Source organism: Pristis pectinata, chromosome 26, assembly GCF_009764475.1.
Source record: "Pristis pectinata isolate sPriPec2 chromosome 26, sPriPec2.1.pri, whole genome shotgun sequence".
Classification (NCBI taxonomy): Eukaryota; Metazoa; Chordata; class Chondrichthyes; order Rhinopristiformes; family Pristidae; genus Pristis; species Pristis pectinata.
In genome coordinates, this window is record NC_067430.1 from 14,452,151 (window position 1) to 14,467,016 (window position 14,866).

At 43.0% G+C, this 14,866-nt stretch overlaps 1 protein-coding gene across 3 annotated transcripts in view; it reads left to right on the top strand.

Annotated features, from left to right (window-relative positions):
• clcnk (chloride channel K) overlaps positions 1–14,866 on the top strand; it is a 48,414-nt gene that overhangs the window by 19,679 nt on the left and 13,869 nt on the right. For 2 of the 3 annotated variants that reach the window (XM_052039361.1, XM_052039364.1), the window contains 9 exons: positions 747–886; positions 1,415–1,492; positions 4,549–4,627; positions 7,238–7,363; positions 7,632–7,716; positions 10,017–10,118; positions 11,784–11,868; positions 12,683–12,856; positions 13,037–13,106. In XM_052039361.1, the coding sequence (XP_051895321.1) occupies positions 747–886; positions 1,415–1,492; positions 4,549–4,627; positions 7,238–7,363; positions 7,632–7,716; positions 10,017–10,118; positions 11,784–11,868; positions 12,683–12,856; positions 13,037–13,106 (939 nt within the window). The remainder of the gene's footprint in view (positions 1–746; positions 887–1,414; positions 1,493–4,548; positions 4,628–7,237; positions 7,364–7,631; positions 7,717–10,016; positions 10,119–11,783; positions 11,869–12,682; positions 12,857–13,036; positions 13,107–14,866) is intronic. The other variant, XM_052039363.1, reaches the window with a different exon arrangement.

A 14,866-nucleotide genomic window follows, 5' to 3' on the forward strand; every position in this document is an offset into this window, starting at 1 on the left:
GTAACCTGTGACATACTGTAGGTCTGTCATGGTTCAGATCTATCCAGTTTATAAATGCAGTGAAATGTGGTTAGACTGCCCCCAAAAGGCTTTCTGCAGGACTGAGACTTAAATAGCACAATTAATAGACAAAATAAACAATTGAAATGAAATGCAATATTTTAATTGAAACATAAGGAAAGAACTTTATATAGAACCTCAAGATATTTTGAAACTTGAAACAGTCAATGAATTACTTTCAAAGTGTAATTACTGTTTTAATTTCATTGGGGAAACGAAGCCAGATGTGGCCTTTCCCTTTTAAGCTTCTGACACAAGAACAAGAACTTCCATTCATATCGCAGGAACAGAACCCTTTCTTTAAGATACTCTGATTACCATTGGAGCGGTAAGGAAGAGAGACATGTCGGATGAGGATGGTTTGATCGACCATACTGAACTCTGAAATGAGTTGAGGAAAGTTAATGAACCCCAATCACAGACTATGTTATAACCATGTTCAAGACAGTTTAAGGCAAGGGCAAAAGTCCAACTGAAGGGATTCAGATGGAGTAAAACAGGGAGAAGTTCATGCAGAACAAATGGTACACAGCAAGGGTGCACTTTCCCTATAGTTGAGGTGCTTTGTAACTATTTCCGATATTTCAATAGTCGCTTAGTTTACTTGTGCCTGGACTTTCTGTTCTGTTGCTCCTCCTGGTGACATTTTGGGGACGTACGCAGATGGATGTCCATTTCTCATTCAGGTTCAGGGATTCCGGAGCTGAAGACTATCCTGACCGGAGTTCTTCTGGAGGAGTACCTGACCATGAAAACCTTTGCAGCAAAAGTGGTTGGTTTGATATGTTCACTGGCAGCAGGAAGCACAATCTTTTTGGGGAAAGTGGTGAGCTTAAACCTTCTGCATGTTCTCTGGACGAAATGGTAGGAGTTTGAGCGTGGGGACAGACGGAAAGGGAAGGCAGAGGAAGGGGAGGAGAACTGGAGTCAGGAAGAAAGTGGTGAAGTAAAGGGGATTGAGGGAGGGTTGAAAGAATTGAGAATGGGAGGAAAAAGGGAATGCTTGAGGGACAAAGATCCAAGGGGAGGAAAATCTGCTGGAAGGAAACAAAAAGGAAAAAAAAACTCTGCTTGTACATGACAGGTATAGGCTCAGTCGGAACAATAGTGATTGGGAACCTAAGAAGCCTGAGTGTGGGAATAAATGATTCCCAAATATAACACTGAAATTTAAAAAAAGACTGCAGATGCTGGAAATCTGGAATAGAACCAGAAAATGCTGGAAGCACTTAGCAGGTCAGACAATGTGTGTGGAAAGAGAACCAGGGTTAATGTTTCACGTCTTCGACCTGCTGAGTGTTTCCAGCATTTTGTATTTTTACGTGAAATGTGACATTTCTCATCTGATCCTCAGGGTCCCTTTGTGCACATCTCCACCATGATCGCCACCTACTTGGGAAGGATTCGAACTACAGTCACCAGGGATTATGAAGTAAGGAGAGATATTGAAGTTAATTTTATAAATCGTTAAACTAAAGCAAATAACGTGAGTGGTTTTCCGAGCTGGTGTGTGGGCAACATGAGGAAACCTAACTTTGTTCATCAAAGAAAATACAGCCCATGAACATTCTTTTAACGAGGTAACAGATAATGTTTGCTAGAAAAAATATACATTGCAAAGGACTGTCCAACTATTAGATCAATTGTTCCATAAATAATTCAGGGACAACCTGTACTAAATGGAATTTTTTCCCACTGACAGGATGAGCAGATCAAGAACAACAGATTCCCAATTGTTTGGTGATTGTATGAATTCAGTGAGTGAGACATTGTATCAGTTGAAATCATTTTTGGGTGCAGGGGGCAACCTTTATTATGCCAAAGTGTGATACCTGAATGAGATGGATGAAATCATACCAAGTTGCATTCAAACACGAAAGGCTCAGTGTTAGACTGCCCACCTTTGCATGGCAGCAGTCTGTCTGACGGGCACCAGCAGGGGCACTTTAAGGGTGGCAGGAGCAGGAGATTAATGCTGCCCACCTGGCAGAGGAAAGCAGGCTGCCCTTGGGCTCTGCCTGAATTATAGTAAATTGAGGATGGCCTTCTTTAGCATCCTGCTAGCCTCTTCAAGTGCTGATGTCTACAGGCATGATGGCAGTGGGCTGAGCTTGTGTGGAAATGAGCTGAGCTTACACTGAGAACAACAAGATGACTTTGTCTAACTTAGGTCTGAGCTCCCACAGAAGCACTGAGGCTTTTGTTGCAATGAAAACTTAAACATTGGTCATCAGAGGCCGCATCATGGGTGGATCTACAAGAATATTGACGGAGCTGGCTACCATGTCCTCGGGGGATAGGATAGGTGTCAGGATGCATCCAAAGCCCTGTGTCAAGTTAGTAGTGGCTCTTCCGCGTTCTTTGATACTGAATGCAAGTTCTCTGGCAGACATCCCATTGAGCCAGGTATTCCATTGAATGTACCTGGCAGCCTTTCTCTATAGGTTGCTCCATTGGTCTTCATCTGAGTCCACTGGAGTAGAACTTTTGTGTGTGACCTTGTCCTCTAGAACCTGTACTACCTTGGCTGCAGCCCACGTTCCTGGTGTCTTACCAAATGCCTCTATTCACTCCCCCAAGTTATGTGCAGTGTTAATACTGGAGTTGCATGCATGATATCAAGTGACGGACCGTTTTCTTCATCACTTTCTTCTCCACGTTCTCCTCCTGTCCAGCCGGATTGCACTCATTGGGTTTCTGAGAGGAGAAAGACACAAGGGCAATGTTGAGGGGAGGGAGAGGGAAAGGGAGAGGTGCATGCCTGTAGCGTCTGTAGCTTGTGACAGATTGTGGGATGCAGAGGAGGTGGAAGCTGAGGAGCTTTTACCATGAGATACTGTGATCTCCAATGGCCAACCCTTCTCCTCCATGGAGGATAGAGTGCGTAGGCGCCTTTCCAATAACTTCCTGCTGCATTTGGCTTTGTGCTCTCTTCTGTTGCAAGAAAGAAGGAGATGTGCAAGCTGGTGTCCTGCAAAAAGTTTAGGTGGTGTGGCTTTCATGGTTGGATAACTGGCAGTCCATGAGAGCTGAGGTGTAGGAGTGAATTTTGAAACAGTATGAAGCATGTGAGGATGTGGTGAGGTTTGTGAATGTTCAGCATGGTTGATAGAGGTTGCTGGTAGTTGAATGATGGAGCTTTGGGGGTGAGCACTGGCAGTGCAGATGGTGTGATGTGGCATCAGAAAAGGCATCCACAAGCCTTGATCATGAGTAAGATCTGTTGACTCCTCATGGCACTACTTCCAGGTCTTTGTGCCAGGACTCCTGACGGTGACGTCCCTGGACAACTGCCCCCACTGCCATTTCACCACATAACGCCACTCTTCCTGGCCCCTCCAGATACAAAGTGACCATTTGCTCCAATGTTCAGCCATTCTTCTGTCTTGGAAGTGACGTAGGTGATTCACACATGCACCTATTATTTGGACTATCCAATTTAGCTCCACTCTATCTTTCATTACTACTGGAAGTATCTCCTGCCATCGGCACACTATGTAATAAAAGTATTCTTTCATATGACAGCAAAGAAACTCCCAATATGAACAGAAAATGGCAGATGGAATTTAATGCAGACGAGTGTGAGGTGTTGCACTTTGGGAAGAGAAACCTGGGGAAGACTTGCACGGTGAATGGCAGGGCTCTGAGGTGTGCGGTAGAACAAAGGGACCTGGGAATACAGATCCAAAGTTCCTTGTGGCGTTACAGGTACATAGGGTCGTAAAGGGAGCTTTTGGCACTTTGCCCTTCATAAATCAGGGCACTGAGTACAGGAGTTAGGATGTTATGTTGAAGTTGTACAAGACATTGGTGAGGTCGCATTTGGAGTATTGTGTGCAGTTCTGGTCACCTACCTACAGGAAAGATATCAATAAGCTTGAAAGAGTGCAGAGAAAATTTACAAGGATGCTGCTGAGACTTGAGGACCTGAGTTATAGGGAAAGGTTGAATAGGTTAGGACTTTATTCCTTGGAATGCAGGAGAATGATGGGAGATCCTATAGAGGTATACAAAATTATGAGGAGTCTAGATAGGGTGAATGCATGCAGGCTTTTGCCCCCAAGGGTGGATGAGACTAGAACTAGAGGACATCGGTTAAGGGTGAAAGGTGAAATATTTAAAGGGAATATGAGGGGAAACTTCTTCATTCAGAGGGTGGTGCGAGTGTGGAACAAGCTGCCAGTGGAAGTGGTAGATGCAGGTTCAACTGTAACATTTAAGAGAAGTTTGGATAGGTACATGGATGGGAGGGGTTTTGGAGGGATATGGTCTGGATGCAGGTAGATGGGACTGAGCAGAAGATCAGGCGACTTGGACTAGATGGGCCGAAGGGCCTGCTTCTGTAGTGATCTATGACTCTTTGACCCTAATATATTTAAGCTTGCCTCATCCCTGCCTGAATGGAAATGTACACTAGTAGACTCACAATGCCTTGTATTGCCATTGAACCAAGCCCGGTTCAGCATGTGTAATGTTCCTTTCCTACAGAATAAGAACAAGCGGTACGAGATGCTGGTGGCAGCAGCGGCTGTCGGGGTCGCGAGTTGCTTTGGCGCACCCATCAGCGGTAAGTAACTGGTTGGGTGAAAACGAGAGACGATTCCTGGTCACAGTGGAGGAAATGTGGATAATATTCCTGGTATAATAATGTCCAAAGCACAATGGAAAGAGGTAAAAAGTGACAAAAGACAATTTATTTGGAGATCACTTGTTTTTAGCTGCCTATAAGATTAGTGAAAACATAACGAATCCCGATGAGCTGGCTGTGCATTTGGAACTGTCATCTTCTACTTCTATTGAAAAGGTCTTAAGTATGAATTTCCATTGTTGGTGGGGCTTTGTTTTTTGCTTGTCTGCAGTAAGTTTAACAGTGGAGCTGTGGAAGCCAAAGATAAACAACATCTGAAGTTACAACAGAGGCTTGGAGTTTTCCTGTGGAAATTCCCCCTTTGCACCAGTTCTTGTTTGAATGTTTTCCTCTGCTGTTTCTTGTCTCTATCTCTCCTGAAATTGTTGATTCTTTCCTGGGATACTTAAGACCATAAGACTTAGGAGCAGAATTAGGCCATTCGGCCCGTCGAGTCTGCTCCATCATTCGATCACGGCTGATCTATTTTTCCCTCTTGACCCATTCTCCTGCCTTTTCCTTGTAATCTCTGATGCTCTTACTAATCAAGAACCTATCAACCTACGCTTTAAATATACCTAATGATTTGGCCTCCACAGCCATCTGTGGCAATGAATTCCACAGATTCACTACTCTCTTAATGGTTGGCATGGACATGTTGAGCTGAAGGGCCTGTTTGTGACCTGCTTGACTCTATGACTATTGGAATCTATGAGTTCCTGTTAACCTTCATTGGTCAGTGTTGGTGGCCATTAGTCAAGCCAGCATTGGGTGACTATTAGCAATGACCTCACTGTATAGCAACACCTACATGAGCTGCACTGGTGGTCACCATGTAATGATCAAGTGTAGGTACACAAGATAGTTTTTCCCCTACCTAGCTCGTGGTGGCAAAGCCCATTAGGGTTGGAGCCTCCTGATCTGTCACCATTCAAACTTACAAATTCTGGGGAAACTTTTATGATTCCAACATAATCTAAATTATGAAAGAATTCATGGAAATCAGTCTTCCATAAATAAGGCTACATTTTTAACTCAGGCATGAGTGGGAAGCCATTGCAGAAGAGCAGGAGACCTTTGAACATTGAATTTTCCCACTTTAGGTAATCCCCACCCCCCTTCCCCACAACCCCCCCCCCCACCACCACCACACCACACCACACCACACCACACCACGCCTCTTCTCTTCTTCCCAATCCTAGCCTCTTTTTTTCTACCTTTTGTTTTACACCTTTGACCCCCCGGTGGATCTGCTCTCCCCTCCTCCCCCACACCTGCCTATCACTATCTCTTACCTGCATCTACCTATCACCACCCTGTGCCCACCCCACCTCCCCTCTTTTGTCCACCTATCACTGCTCTGCTTTTCCCTCCTATATATTGGGCTTTCCCTTTTCCTATCTTCCGTCCTGAAGAAGGGTCCTGACCCGAAACGTTGACCACCTGCTTTTCTCCAAGGATGCTGCCTGACCTGCTGAGTTCCTCCAGCATCATCGTGTTTTTCAGCAGGAGATCTTTTGCAGATCCCAGAAGGAAAGTCACAGCCTCTTTCTTCCACCTGTGGCCACCAGGGGGCTTCATCTTCAGCCCAACAGGCGATGCAAGTGACGTTTTGGAGTTAAATGGCATCAAGCGGTTTATGTTCCTTCTTCCTGTGCTCTGCCCAGCTGACACCTACTGATGTTTAAATTCAATTCTAAATGTACAGGCTGCCAGTCAGAAACAGCAAAGGCTGCAAAGTCAATCTGCTGAAAGGCTAAAAAAATTATTTTGTTTCAGTCGGGTAAGAAAAGTACTTTTCTCCTACTTTTGCAGGAGAAAAGTAACACGCGTTATTTTGCATTACTCTGCAAAGACAAGTCGTACTATTTGAGGTTAGTGAATCCAGTTACGACTGTTAACAACTGGGAATCTGGCCGCTCTGGCTGCTGAGTTCCTCCAGCACTTGGTGTGTGTTGCTTTGTTCAAAGCATGTTCTTAGTTCACTCTCAGCAAGATTGAACGTCATCTGCACAGTCATGAATAGCCAGTTCAGTATGGGCATAGAACTGTTACGCTTTGGGTAATGCTAATGTATTGTTAGATATTGGTCAGTACAGGCATACTTCTAAACCTAAGACTACTTTTTGGAAGAGACTAACCCCGCCGTACCAAGACAGTATCTAAGGGCTGACTCCATGCTGGGAACAGTTGCCCACATTCACTGAGCCACCTGAGAAAATAGGAACTGATGAATGAGAACGGTAAGAGTAAACTTGTATTGAAGTTACACCTGACATGTTATTTTCAATTAATGTAATTGAAGTTAGCTGGAAACCTTAACTGTACAAATCCACTTCTGACGAGCTTTTGTTAACAGTAAATGTCAGAGTGTAAAGCAATAAATAGGACATTACTTAAATCACAATGTTGAAAGATTGCTGTCACTGAGTGATCAGAATGTTTTACAACAATTAGTGACACCGAACCCACTGTCCACCAGTACGATAAGAAACCAGCCCTGCCATGGTTGCTGAAGTTGTAATGTAAGCCGTGCTTGTTTATCCTCAGGCGTCCTGTTCAGTGTGGAGGTGATGTCATCCCATTTTGCAGTGCGAAACTATTGGAGAGGATTCTTTGCTGCCACATGCAGTGCATTCATGTTCCGACTTCTTTCTGTGTTCAACAATGAACAAGGTAAATGTATTCCTCAGCACACTGCCAGCCCTTCCACTGCAATTCTCCACCTTGCTAAGGTTCTGATGAAAATAAAGGGTCAACTTTGGATCAGTGGCCACCACTACATGTGGAAACACATCTCTGTGAACAAGAGGGGAGGGAGGCAGGAACATTGGGGGAAGCAAAATGTAAAACCCAGCCACCTGGATTGCGTCACTGCCTAGTCAGGGTTTTGGTTTAATGTTAATTGTAATTCTAATTTTAATGTATTTTTGCTTCCCTGCAGAAACTATCATTGCTCTTTTCAAGACGAAGTTCAAAGTTGACTTCCCATTTGATTTACCAGAGACTGTAATCTTTATCATCCTTGGGTGAGGTGTCTTTGCAAGTTTACCTGGTGTGACTATTTAAAAGATGTGATTGTGGTGAAATCAATGGGGCTGCAGAATCTCACACACAACCACACATTCTTATTGTGAAGTATCAAAGCTGTCACAGAGCATTTACCTCACATTGTTACTGGGGATCTGGAAGGTCACTCTTTTATCTCATAAAGTTTAGGCCCAGCCTCAGGATTAGTATTAAACATTCACTGAAAGACAGAGTAACAGTTAATAATACTGTAGCAGCGCCCAGCACAATAAAAGATCAATTCTAAAGCATTCAGCAATTGACATGGTATTGGTATTGGTTTATTATTGTCACTTGTACCGAGGTACAGTGAAAAACTTGTCTTGCATACCGATCGTACAGGTCAATTCATTACACAGTGCAGTTACATTGAGTTAGTACAGAGTCCATTGATGTAGTACAGGTAAAAACAATATCAGTACAGAGTAAAGTGTCACAGCTACAGAGAAAGTGCAGTGCAATAAGGTGCAGGGTCACAACAAGGTAGATCATGAGGTCAAAGTCCATCTCATTGTATAAGGGAACCGTTCAATAATCTTATCACAGTGGGGTAGAATCTGTCCTTAAGTCTGGTGGTACGTGCCCTCAGGTTCCTGTATCTTCTACCTGATGGAAGAGGAGGGAAGAGAGAATGTCCCGGGTGAGTGGGGTCTTTGATTATGCTGGCTGCTTCACCAAGACAACGAGAGGTAAAGACAGAGTCCAAGGAGGGGAGGCTGGTGTCTGTGATGCACTGGGCTGTGTCCACGACTCTCTGCAGTTTCTTGTGGTCCTGGGCAGAGCAGTTGCGGTACCAAGCCATGATATATCCAGATAGGATGCTTTCTATAGCACATCGGTAAAAGTTGGTGAGAGTCAAAGGGGACAAACCGAATTTCTTTAGCCTCCTGAGGAAGTAGAGGTGTTGGTGAGCTTTCTTGGCCGTGGCATCTATGTGATTTGACCGGTTCAGGCTGTTGGTGATTCATGGTTTTCATGAATAAGATCTGTGGCACATTGATGTTAAAACATGTGGAATAATGTGAGTTTGTGCTGCAAACATTATTCTGTTCACTTTATCTAAACAGTGCTGAACCTCAGAAAACTTTTTCTAATGAAAACAAAAGATGGAAAGACACATTGGTATGTGAGAGCCCCAGAACTTTTTAACTAACTGATATAATAAACACAACGTTCACATCCAGAAACTTGCTTCTTGTTGTTCAGCACCTCATTGGGCGGTCTCCTGGGCAGTCTCCAACCTGGCAGCATGAACATCGAACTCTCACCCTTCTGGTAACCGCTCCCCTTCTGCCCCTTTTCCCCTTTTTTTAAAATCTTTCTCTCTCTCCTCCTGATCCCGCTGGCCCCCATCACCCTGTATCCTTTCCCTCTCCCACTGTCTCCAGCTGCCCATCACCCACACTCTCCTCCCACGGTTCCCCTCCCCACTCTCCCTTTATTCCAGGCTCCACCTTCCTCTCCTAACAGGTTCCATCTTTTTCAGCCCTTTGTCACTTCCACCTATCACCTCCCAGCTCCTGCCATCATTCCTACCCCCCTCCCTTCATCTGACTATCACCCCCCACACCTGGATCCACCTATCACCTGCTGGCGCTTGCTCCACTCCTTCCCACCACCTTCTTCTACTGGCCATCTCCCCTCTATCTTTCAGTCCCGATGAAGGGTCTTGACCCGAAATATCGACTGTCCATTTCCCTCAGCCTGACCCGCTGAGTTCTTCTAGCGCTTTGTGTGTTGCTCCAGATTTCCAGCATCTGCAGTCTCTTGTGTCTCTTGTTGCTCAGGTTTGCTCTGACTTTCCAGGTGAAACAAATGAACCTGGTACTCTTTATTTCCTTTGTATTCATCTTGCCACACTTAGGATTGTTAATGCTCGATGACATCACGTGCGGCATGTGAGTGACTCACACAGTTGTTGGCAATATCAAACACGGCACAAGAGCAAGATGATCAGACCTTGGCAGCATGTGTGTCACACAGATACCACACACAGCACAGGGTGCCACATTCAAGTACAGGCAACGTCACAGGCAGCCCAGGAGCAATCTGCTCAAGAAGTAATTGTAGTACACTGAGAGACTGATTATGGTAAATTATTCACCACTCTTAACTCTGGGCTTGTTGCATGGTGATGAAATGAAATGGGTGTTTTGAATTGGAACACAATCAACTTTTAAGTAACACAATACTTAAATTAGATCTTTCACTGTTCAGTTTACAAAATAACTTCTTTCTATTCTCTTGTTGGTGCGGTTAGAATCATCTGTGGGATCCTGAGCTGCGTCTATCTCTACTGTCAGCGCAGACTGCTGGGTTACGTCAAGAGAAACGCTTTTGTCCAGAATTTCATGGCAACCGAGTAAGATTGGAATGCAAAGTTCACAGCTTGCAGGGGGCAAAAATTAACAGTAGACCCAAAGATATGTCCTGGCCATTGTCGTGGAGGGGTGGAAAAAGGAAGATATTTTCAGTTGAGGGTTTACAGAGGTGTGGAATGCTACTAAGAATCATTTCAATTGTCAATATGGGACTGAATTTTCTATTTTATGCAAAATTCCTTGACAGGTAATTGTTTGCAAATGGAAGAGCCAGGGGTCCCAGGACATGATTCTAGAGAGACAGACATAGCATGAATATGGTTAAAAATCCATCAAGAAATGAGAGCATATTGCAGGCCAAATACAGGCCACTCAGATCACCAAATCTGCCTCATTGTTTTTCTCCACAAGTTCCCTTTCCAAAAAATAAACAGATTATCTTTCTAAAAAGAACATGGACTCTGCTTAAACAACAGCTTATTTAGCCAACCTCTATTGTAAAGAATTTTTTTCTGGTCTATGTTTAATTCTTGTGATTATCTTAAGTTGATGCCCTCTCATTTTGAGTTATAAGTCAATAGAAACAATCATTCTGCACATTGAAAACCTCAGTGCCATTTCTTAGTCTCTGTGCTCTAGTAAGAAACCTTAACTTCTCAAGTCTCTCGGCAAAAATGTCATCTGTTATCCCCTGCAAAATCCCTCTGAACAAAAACACAAGGTTTCCACAGTTCCAAATAAAAGGGTATCTCATTTTAAAATCTAGAGTCCCCCATTTAAGGCAGATATATGGCAGTTTTTATTCATCATGAGTCTTTCAAACTCCTTTCCATAAAGCACAATGGAAGCAGAGTCTTTGAATATATTTAAGGAAGAGAAGATGGATTCTTGATAAGAAGGAGGGTGAAAGGTGACCGTGGGTTGCCGGAATGCAGAGTTGAGATTACAATTGGATCAGCTGTGATTTTATTAGATGATGCGGCAGGCATAAAGGATAGAGGGGCTTACTCCTGCTCAAAATTGTTCCCAAAACTCCAAATAAGGTCATGTACAAGTTCAAAAATTTTCCTTTGCTTTTATTTCTTTTATGCCTCTATATTCAAAACCAGGTGTATGATCTATGAAAAACCATTGTATACAATGGTTATTTTCTTTTCACAAAAGAATCTTGCAAATCCTTAGGTTACTGACATTGCAACACAGGTGTTTTAATGATGTTTTTCCGCTAATGAATCACAATTCAAACAACGTTCTGCATTCTAATGTAGGGAGGTGTTCTTTAACAGTGGGATCTTGACAGGGGAATAGAATTTGATTCTCTTCCCAAATGGCTTTAGGAGAAATAAGCAATGGATTGCCAAATTTTGATTTACAACGGATAGCCGTCATGACAAGTAGACTTCCATTCTTCACTGGAATAGAATGCACTCGTAGGTGTTACATTGCAGAATAAGAAGAGAGGGAATCTATTGGAATTCTGTGCTGGTTGAGCTGAAGGCTATCTTTAATTAACTGAATTATATTGAAACTTGAAATGTTGCTGGTCAAATCTATAGTGAGGGATCAAAGGTAAAGTGTTCAATAAAAATAACCACAACAAGAGTAGGCATCTTTTTCCAGGGGAAGATTAACTTGAAATTATTAACCTCAGTGAATTTTTGATGGAATTGTTGAGGCATTGGCTAATAGTAACATTCTACTATTAGGAAAACTGTGTATTCTGGACTTCTGACCTTATTCTTGGCATCCATCACCTTCCCTGCTGGCCTGGGGCAGTTCATGGCATCCAGGGTAAGTATTCATGAACGTGAAGCACTTTACAAACTTGTAACTTCATTCAATGTCACTTGCAGGCAATATAAACAATGAGGCAGATTCAGAACCTCAGCAGAAGGTGGGACCACCACTTGGCCTTGGGGAGACCCAAACTGATAACCATTCAGAAACACATGTCAGTGAGATCCATCTGAGTGCATATGTTTCCTGATTCAGCAATTACAGATGTCACCCTGCCAATTAAGAAAGTTGTTGTTCCAAGTATGCACACTGTCTGCTTCTCACCAGTCATAAAATGAAGATGACTCTGTGACTGTACCACTGGGAAGTTTTGGCTGTTAGTAGAAGACATTTCTCTGTTATATTCCATCCATCGTATTCTTCTGCCATAGGAAATTGACAGCTTATGAATCCAGGTCCACTTTAGCCTCCTCATTAGCTTTTATCATCCCAGTGTCTCCGACTCTGAGCCATACAGGTTCAACTCTAGTTAACTGATCTCTCTTGAGGAACTGCCTGTGGTACCAGGGTTAGCAAGAAGGAAGCCCCCACTCCTGACTAATATTGCTGAGTATATGTGAGCTCAGTGTAACATCCTTCACTGCTGGATTGCTGGCTGGCAGTTAGTCAAGGTTCTCACGTGCATAGTATCTTTGAGAAAGAAACTGAGAGGTTTTTAGGAGTCATGGGGTAAAGCTAAATGAGGAAAAGGAACTAAGCAATCCTACTTACAGAGTTATCCAGCTCTCCTATTCATGTAAAGGGAAAATGAAGAGATCTCTTTCTGCAGAAAGGATAACCTCTGAATGTCTTGCCTCCTCCTGTGCAGCTCACCATGAAGGAACTTCTCTCCTCGCTCTTCGATCATCGGCCATGGGGCGTGCTCTCTCAGAATGCAACACTTAACGTCCACACAAGGGTGGACCCTGACAATCTCTGGATCGATTGGTGTCACCCCACCTTCACTTTTTATGGCACCCTCCTGTTCTTCTTATTTATGAAGGTACTCGTGAAGGTCCCCACTCCCAGCAACATTAAACTCTGCCTCATTAATTGTTTGCCCAAAATGAGCTTATGATTCACAGGCAGTCAAACATGTGATTCACAGCATTTCGCACAGGGAGGGACATAGAGCAGTGGAGGTTCAGTGTCGGCTGATTCTGCCTTGTTTCTTGTTCTCCAGTTTTGGATGTTGATTCTTGCCACCACTATGGCAATGCCAGCTGGATACTTCATGCCCGTACTTATTTATGGTAAGTTCAGTAAACCACCCTAACATTTACAAAAAAAATTCTCTTAAGCTGCAAAAATCCAGCAGGAAAGGTGGCCTGTCTGTGATTAACAGCAGAAATTAAAGTTGTATTAAATCAAAGAGTCTGAGGATTGGGAGTATTTTAGAACTCTGCAAAGGAAGACCAAGGAATTGATAAAGAAAATGAGGATAGAATATGAGAGTAAAATGACAAAAGTTGTATAAATGATTGTAAGAGCTTCTATTGGCATGTTAAAAAGAAAATATTGGTAAGAGCAAATACGATTCCTCTAGAGAGAGAAGGAAAATTTGTAATTAGGGACCAAAGAAACGGCAGAGAAATTAAGAAGTAACTTGCAACCATCTTCACGTGAAAAGACAAAAATAAAACGAAGAATGAGGGTTCTGACAAGAATGAAGGAAATTAACATCAGTAAAAAAATGTACTCAGGAAGTTGGTGAGACCAGAAGCCAATAAATCCCAAGGACCTGATGATCGACATCCCAGAGTTTTGTAAGAAGTGGCTGTAGAGATAGTGGGTGCTTTGGCTATCATCTTCCAAAACTCTACAGATTCTGGAATGATTCCTGTAGATTTTCAGACCAGAAATGTGACCCCACTATTTAAGAAGGAGGAAGAGAGGAAGTGGGACCTGCCGATCTGTCAGCCCAACATCAGTGGTAATGAAAATACTGGAGTCTACAATGAAAAATGTAATAACAGATCACCTTGAAAAGACTAATAGAAGTGAGCAGAGTCAACATGGATTAATGAAAGAGAAATCATGTCTGACAAATCTATTGGAGTTATTTGGGGACCCAACCAGTAGAATAAGTAAGGAAGAATCAGTAAATGTCGTGTATTTAGATTTCCAGAGGTTCGTCAACAAGGTACATGGAATTGGAGGTAATATACTGGATGGATTAAGTATTGTTTAGTGGACAGAAAGCAAACAGGTCTTTCTCAGGTTGGCAGGCAATGACTAGTGGCTACCACAGGGATTGGTACTTGGGGCCCCACTGTTCACAATCCATGGCGATGACTTGGCTGAGGGGACCAAATCTCATATTTACAAGTTTGCTGATAGTATAAAACCAGGTGGTTTCGTGAGTAGGGATGAGGATGTAAAGAGACTGAAGTAAAGAGATTTGGACAACTTATAGTGGGCAAAAACATGGCAGATGGAATGTTATGTTGAAAAATATGAGGTTGTCCATTTTAGTGCACAAGACAGCAAAGTGGAGTACTGTTAAAAGGTGAGAAATTGATATTTAAGGGGACCCAGCTGTCCTTGAACGCAATTCTTTGTAAGTTAAATTGCAGGTGCATCAAGCCACCAGGAAGACAAATGGTATGATGGCCTTAATTACAAGATGAATTGAGAACTGGAATAAAATGTCTTACTGCAATTATATGGGGCCTTGGTGAAAACACATGGAATATTGTGCACAGTTTTGATCTCATTACTCTAAAAAGATATACTTACCAGGGCAAGATTGCAAGGAAGAATCACTCAGAATGGTTTATGAAATGGCAGGTTTGTTGTACGGTGAGGGACTGAGTAACCTAGACCTTTGTTATTCAGAGTTTGGAAGAATGAGAGATGATCTCACTGAAACTTAGAAAATCCTGACAAGATGGATGCAGGAAGGATGTTTACCCTGAGTGAAGTGTCTCAATCCAAGGCTCAGAGTCTCAGAATAAAGGGAAGGTCATTCAGGATTGAAACAAGGAAAAATTTCTTCATTAAGGAAATGCTG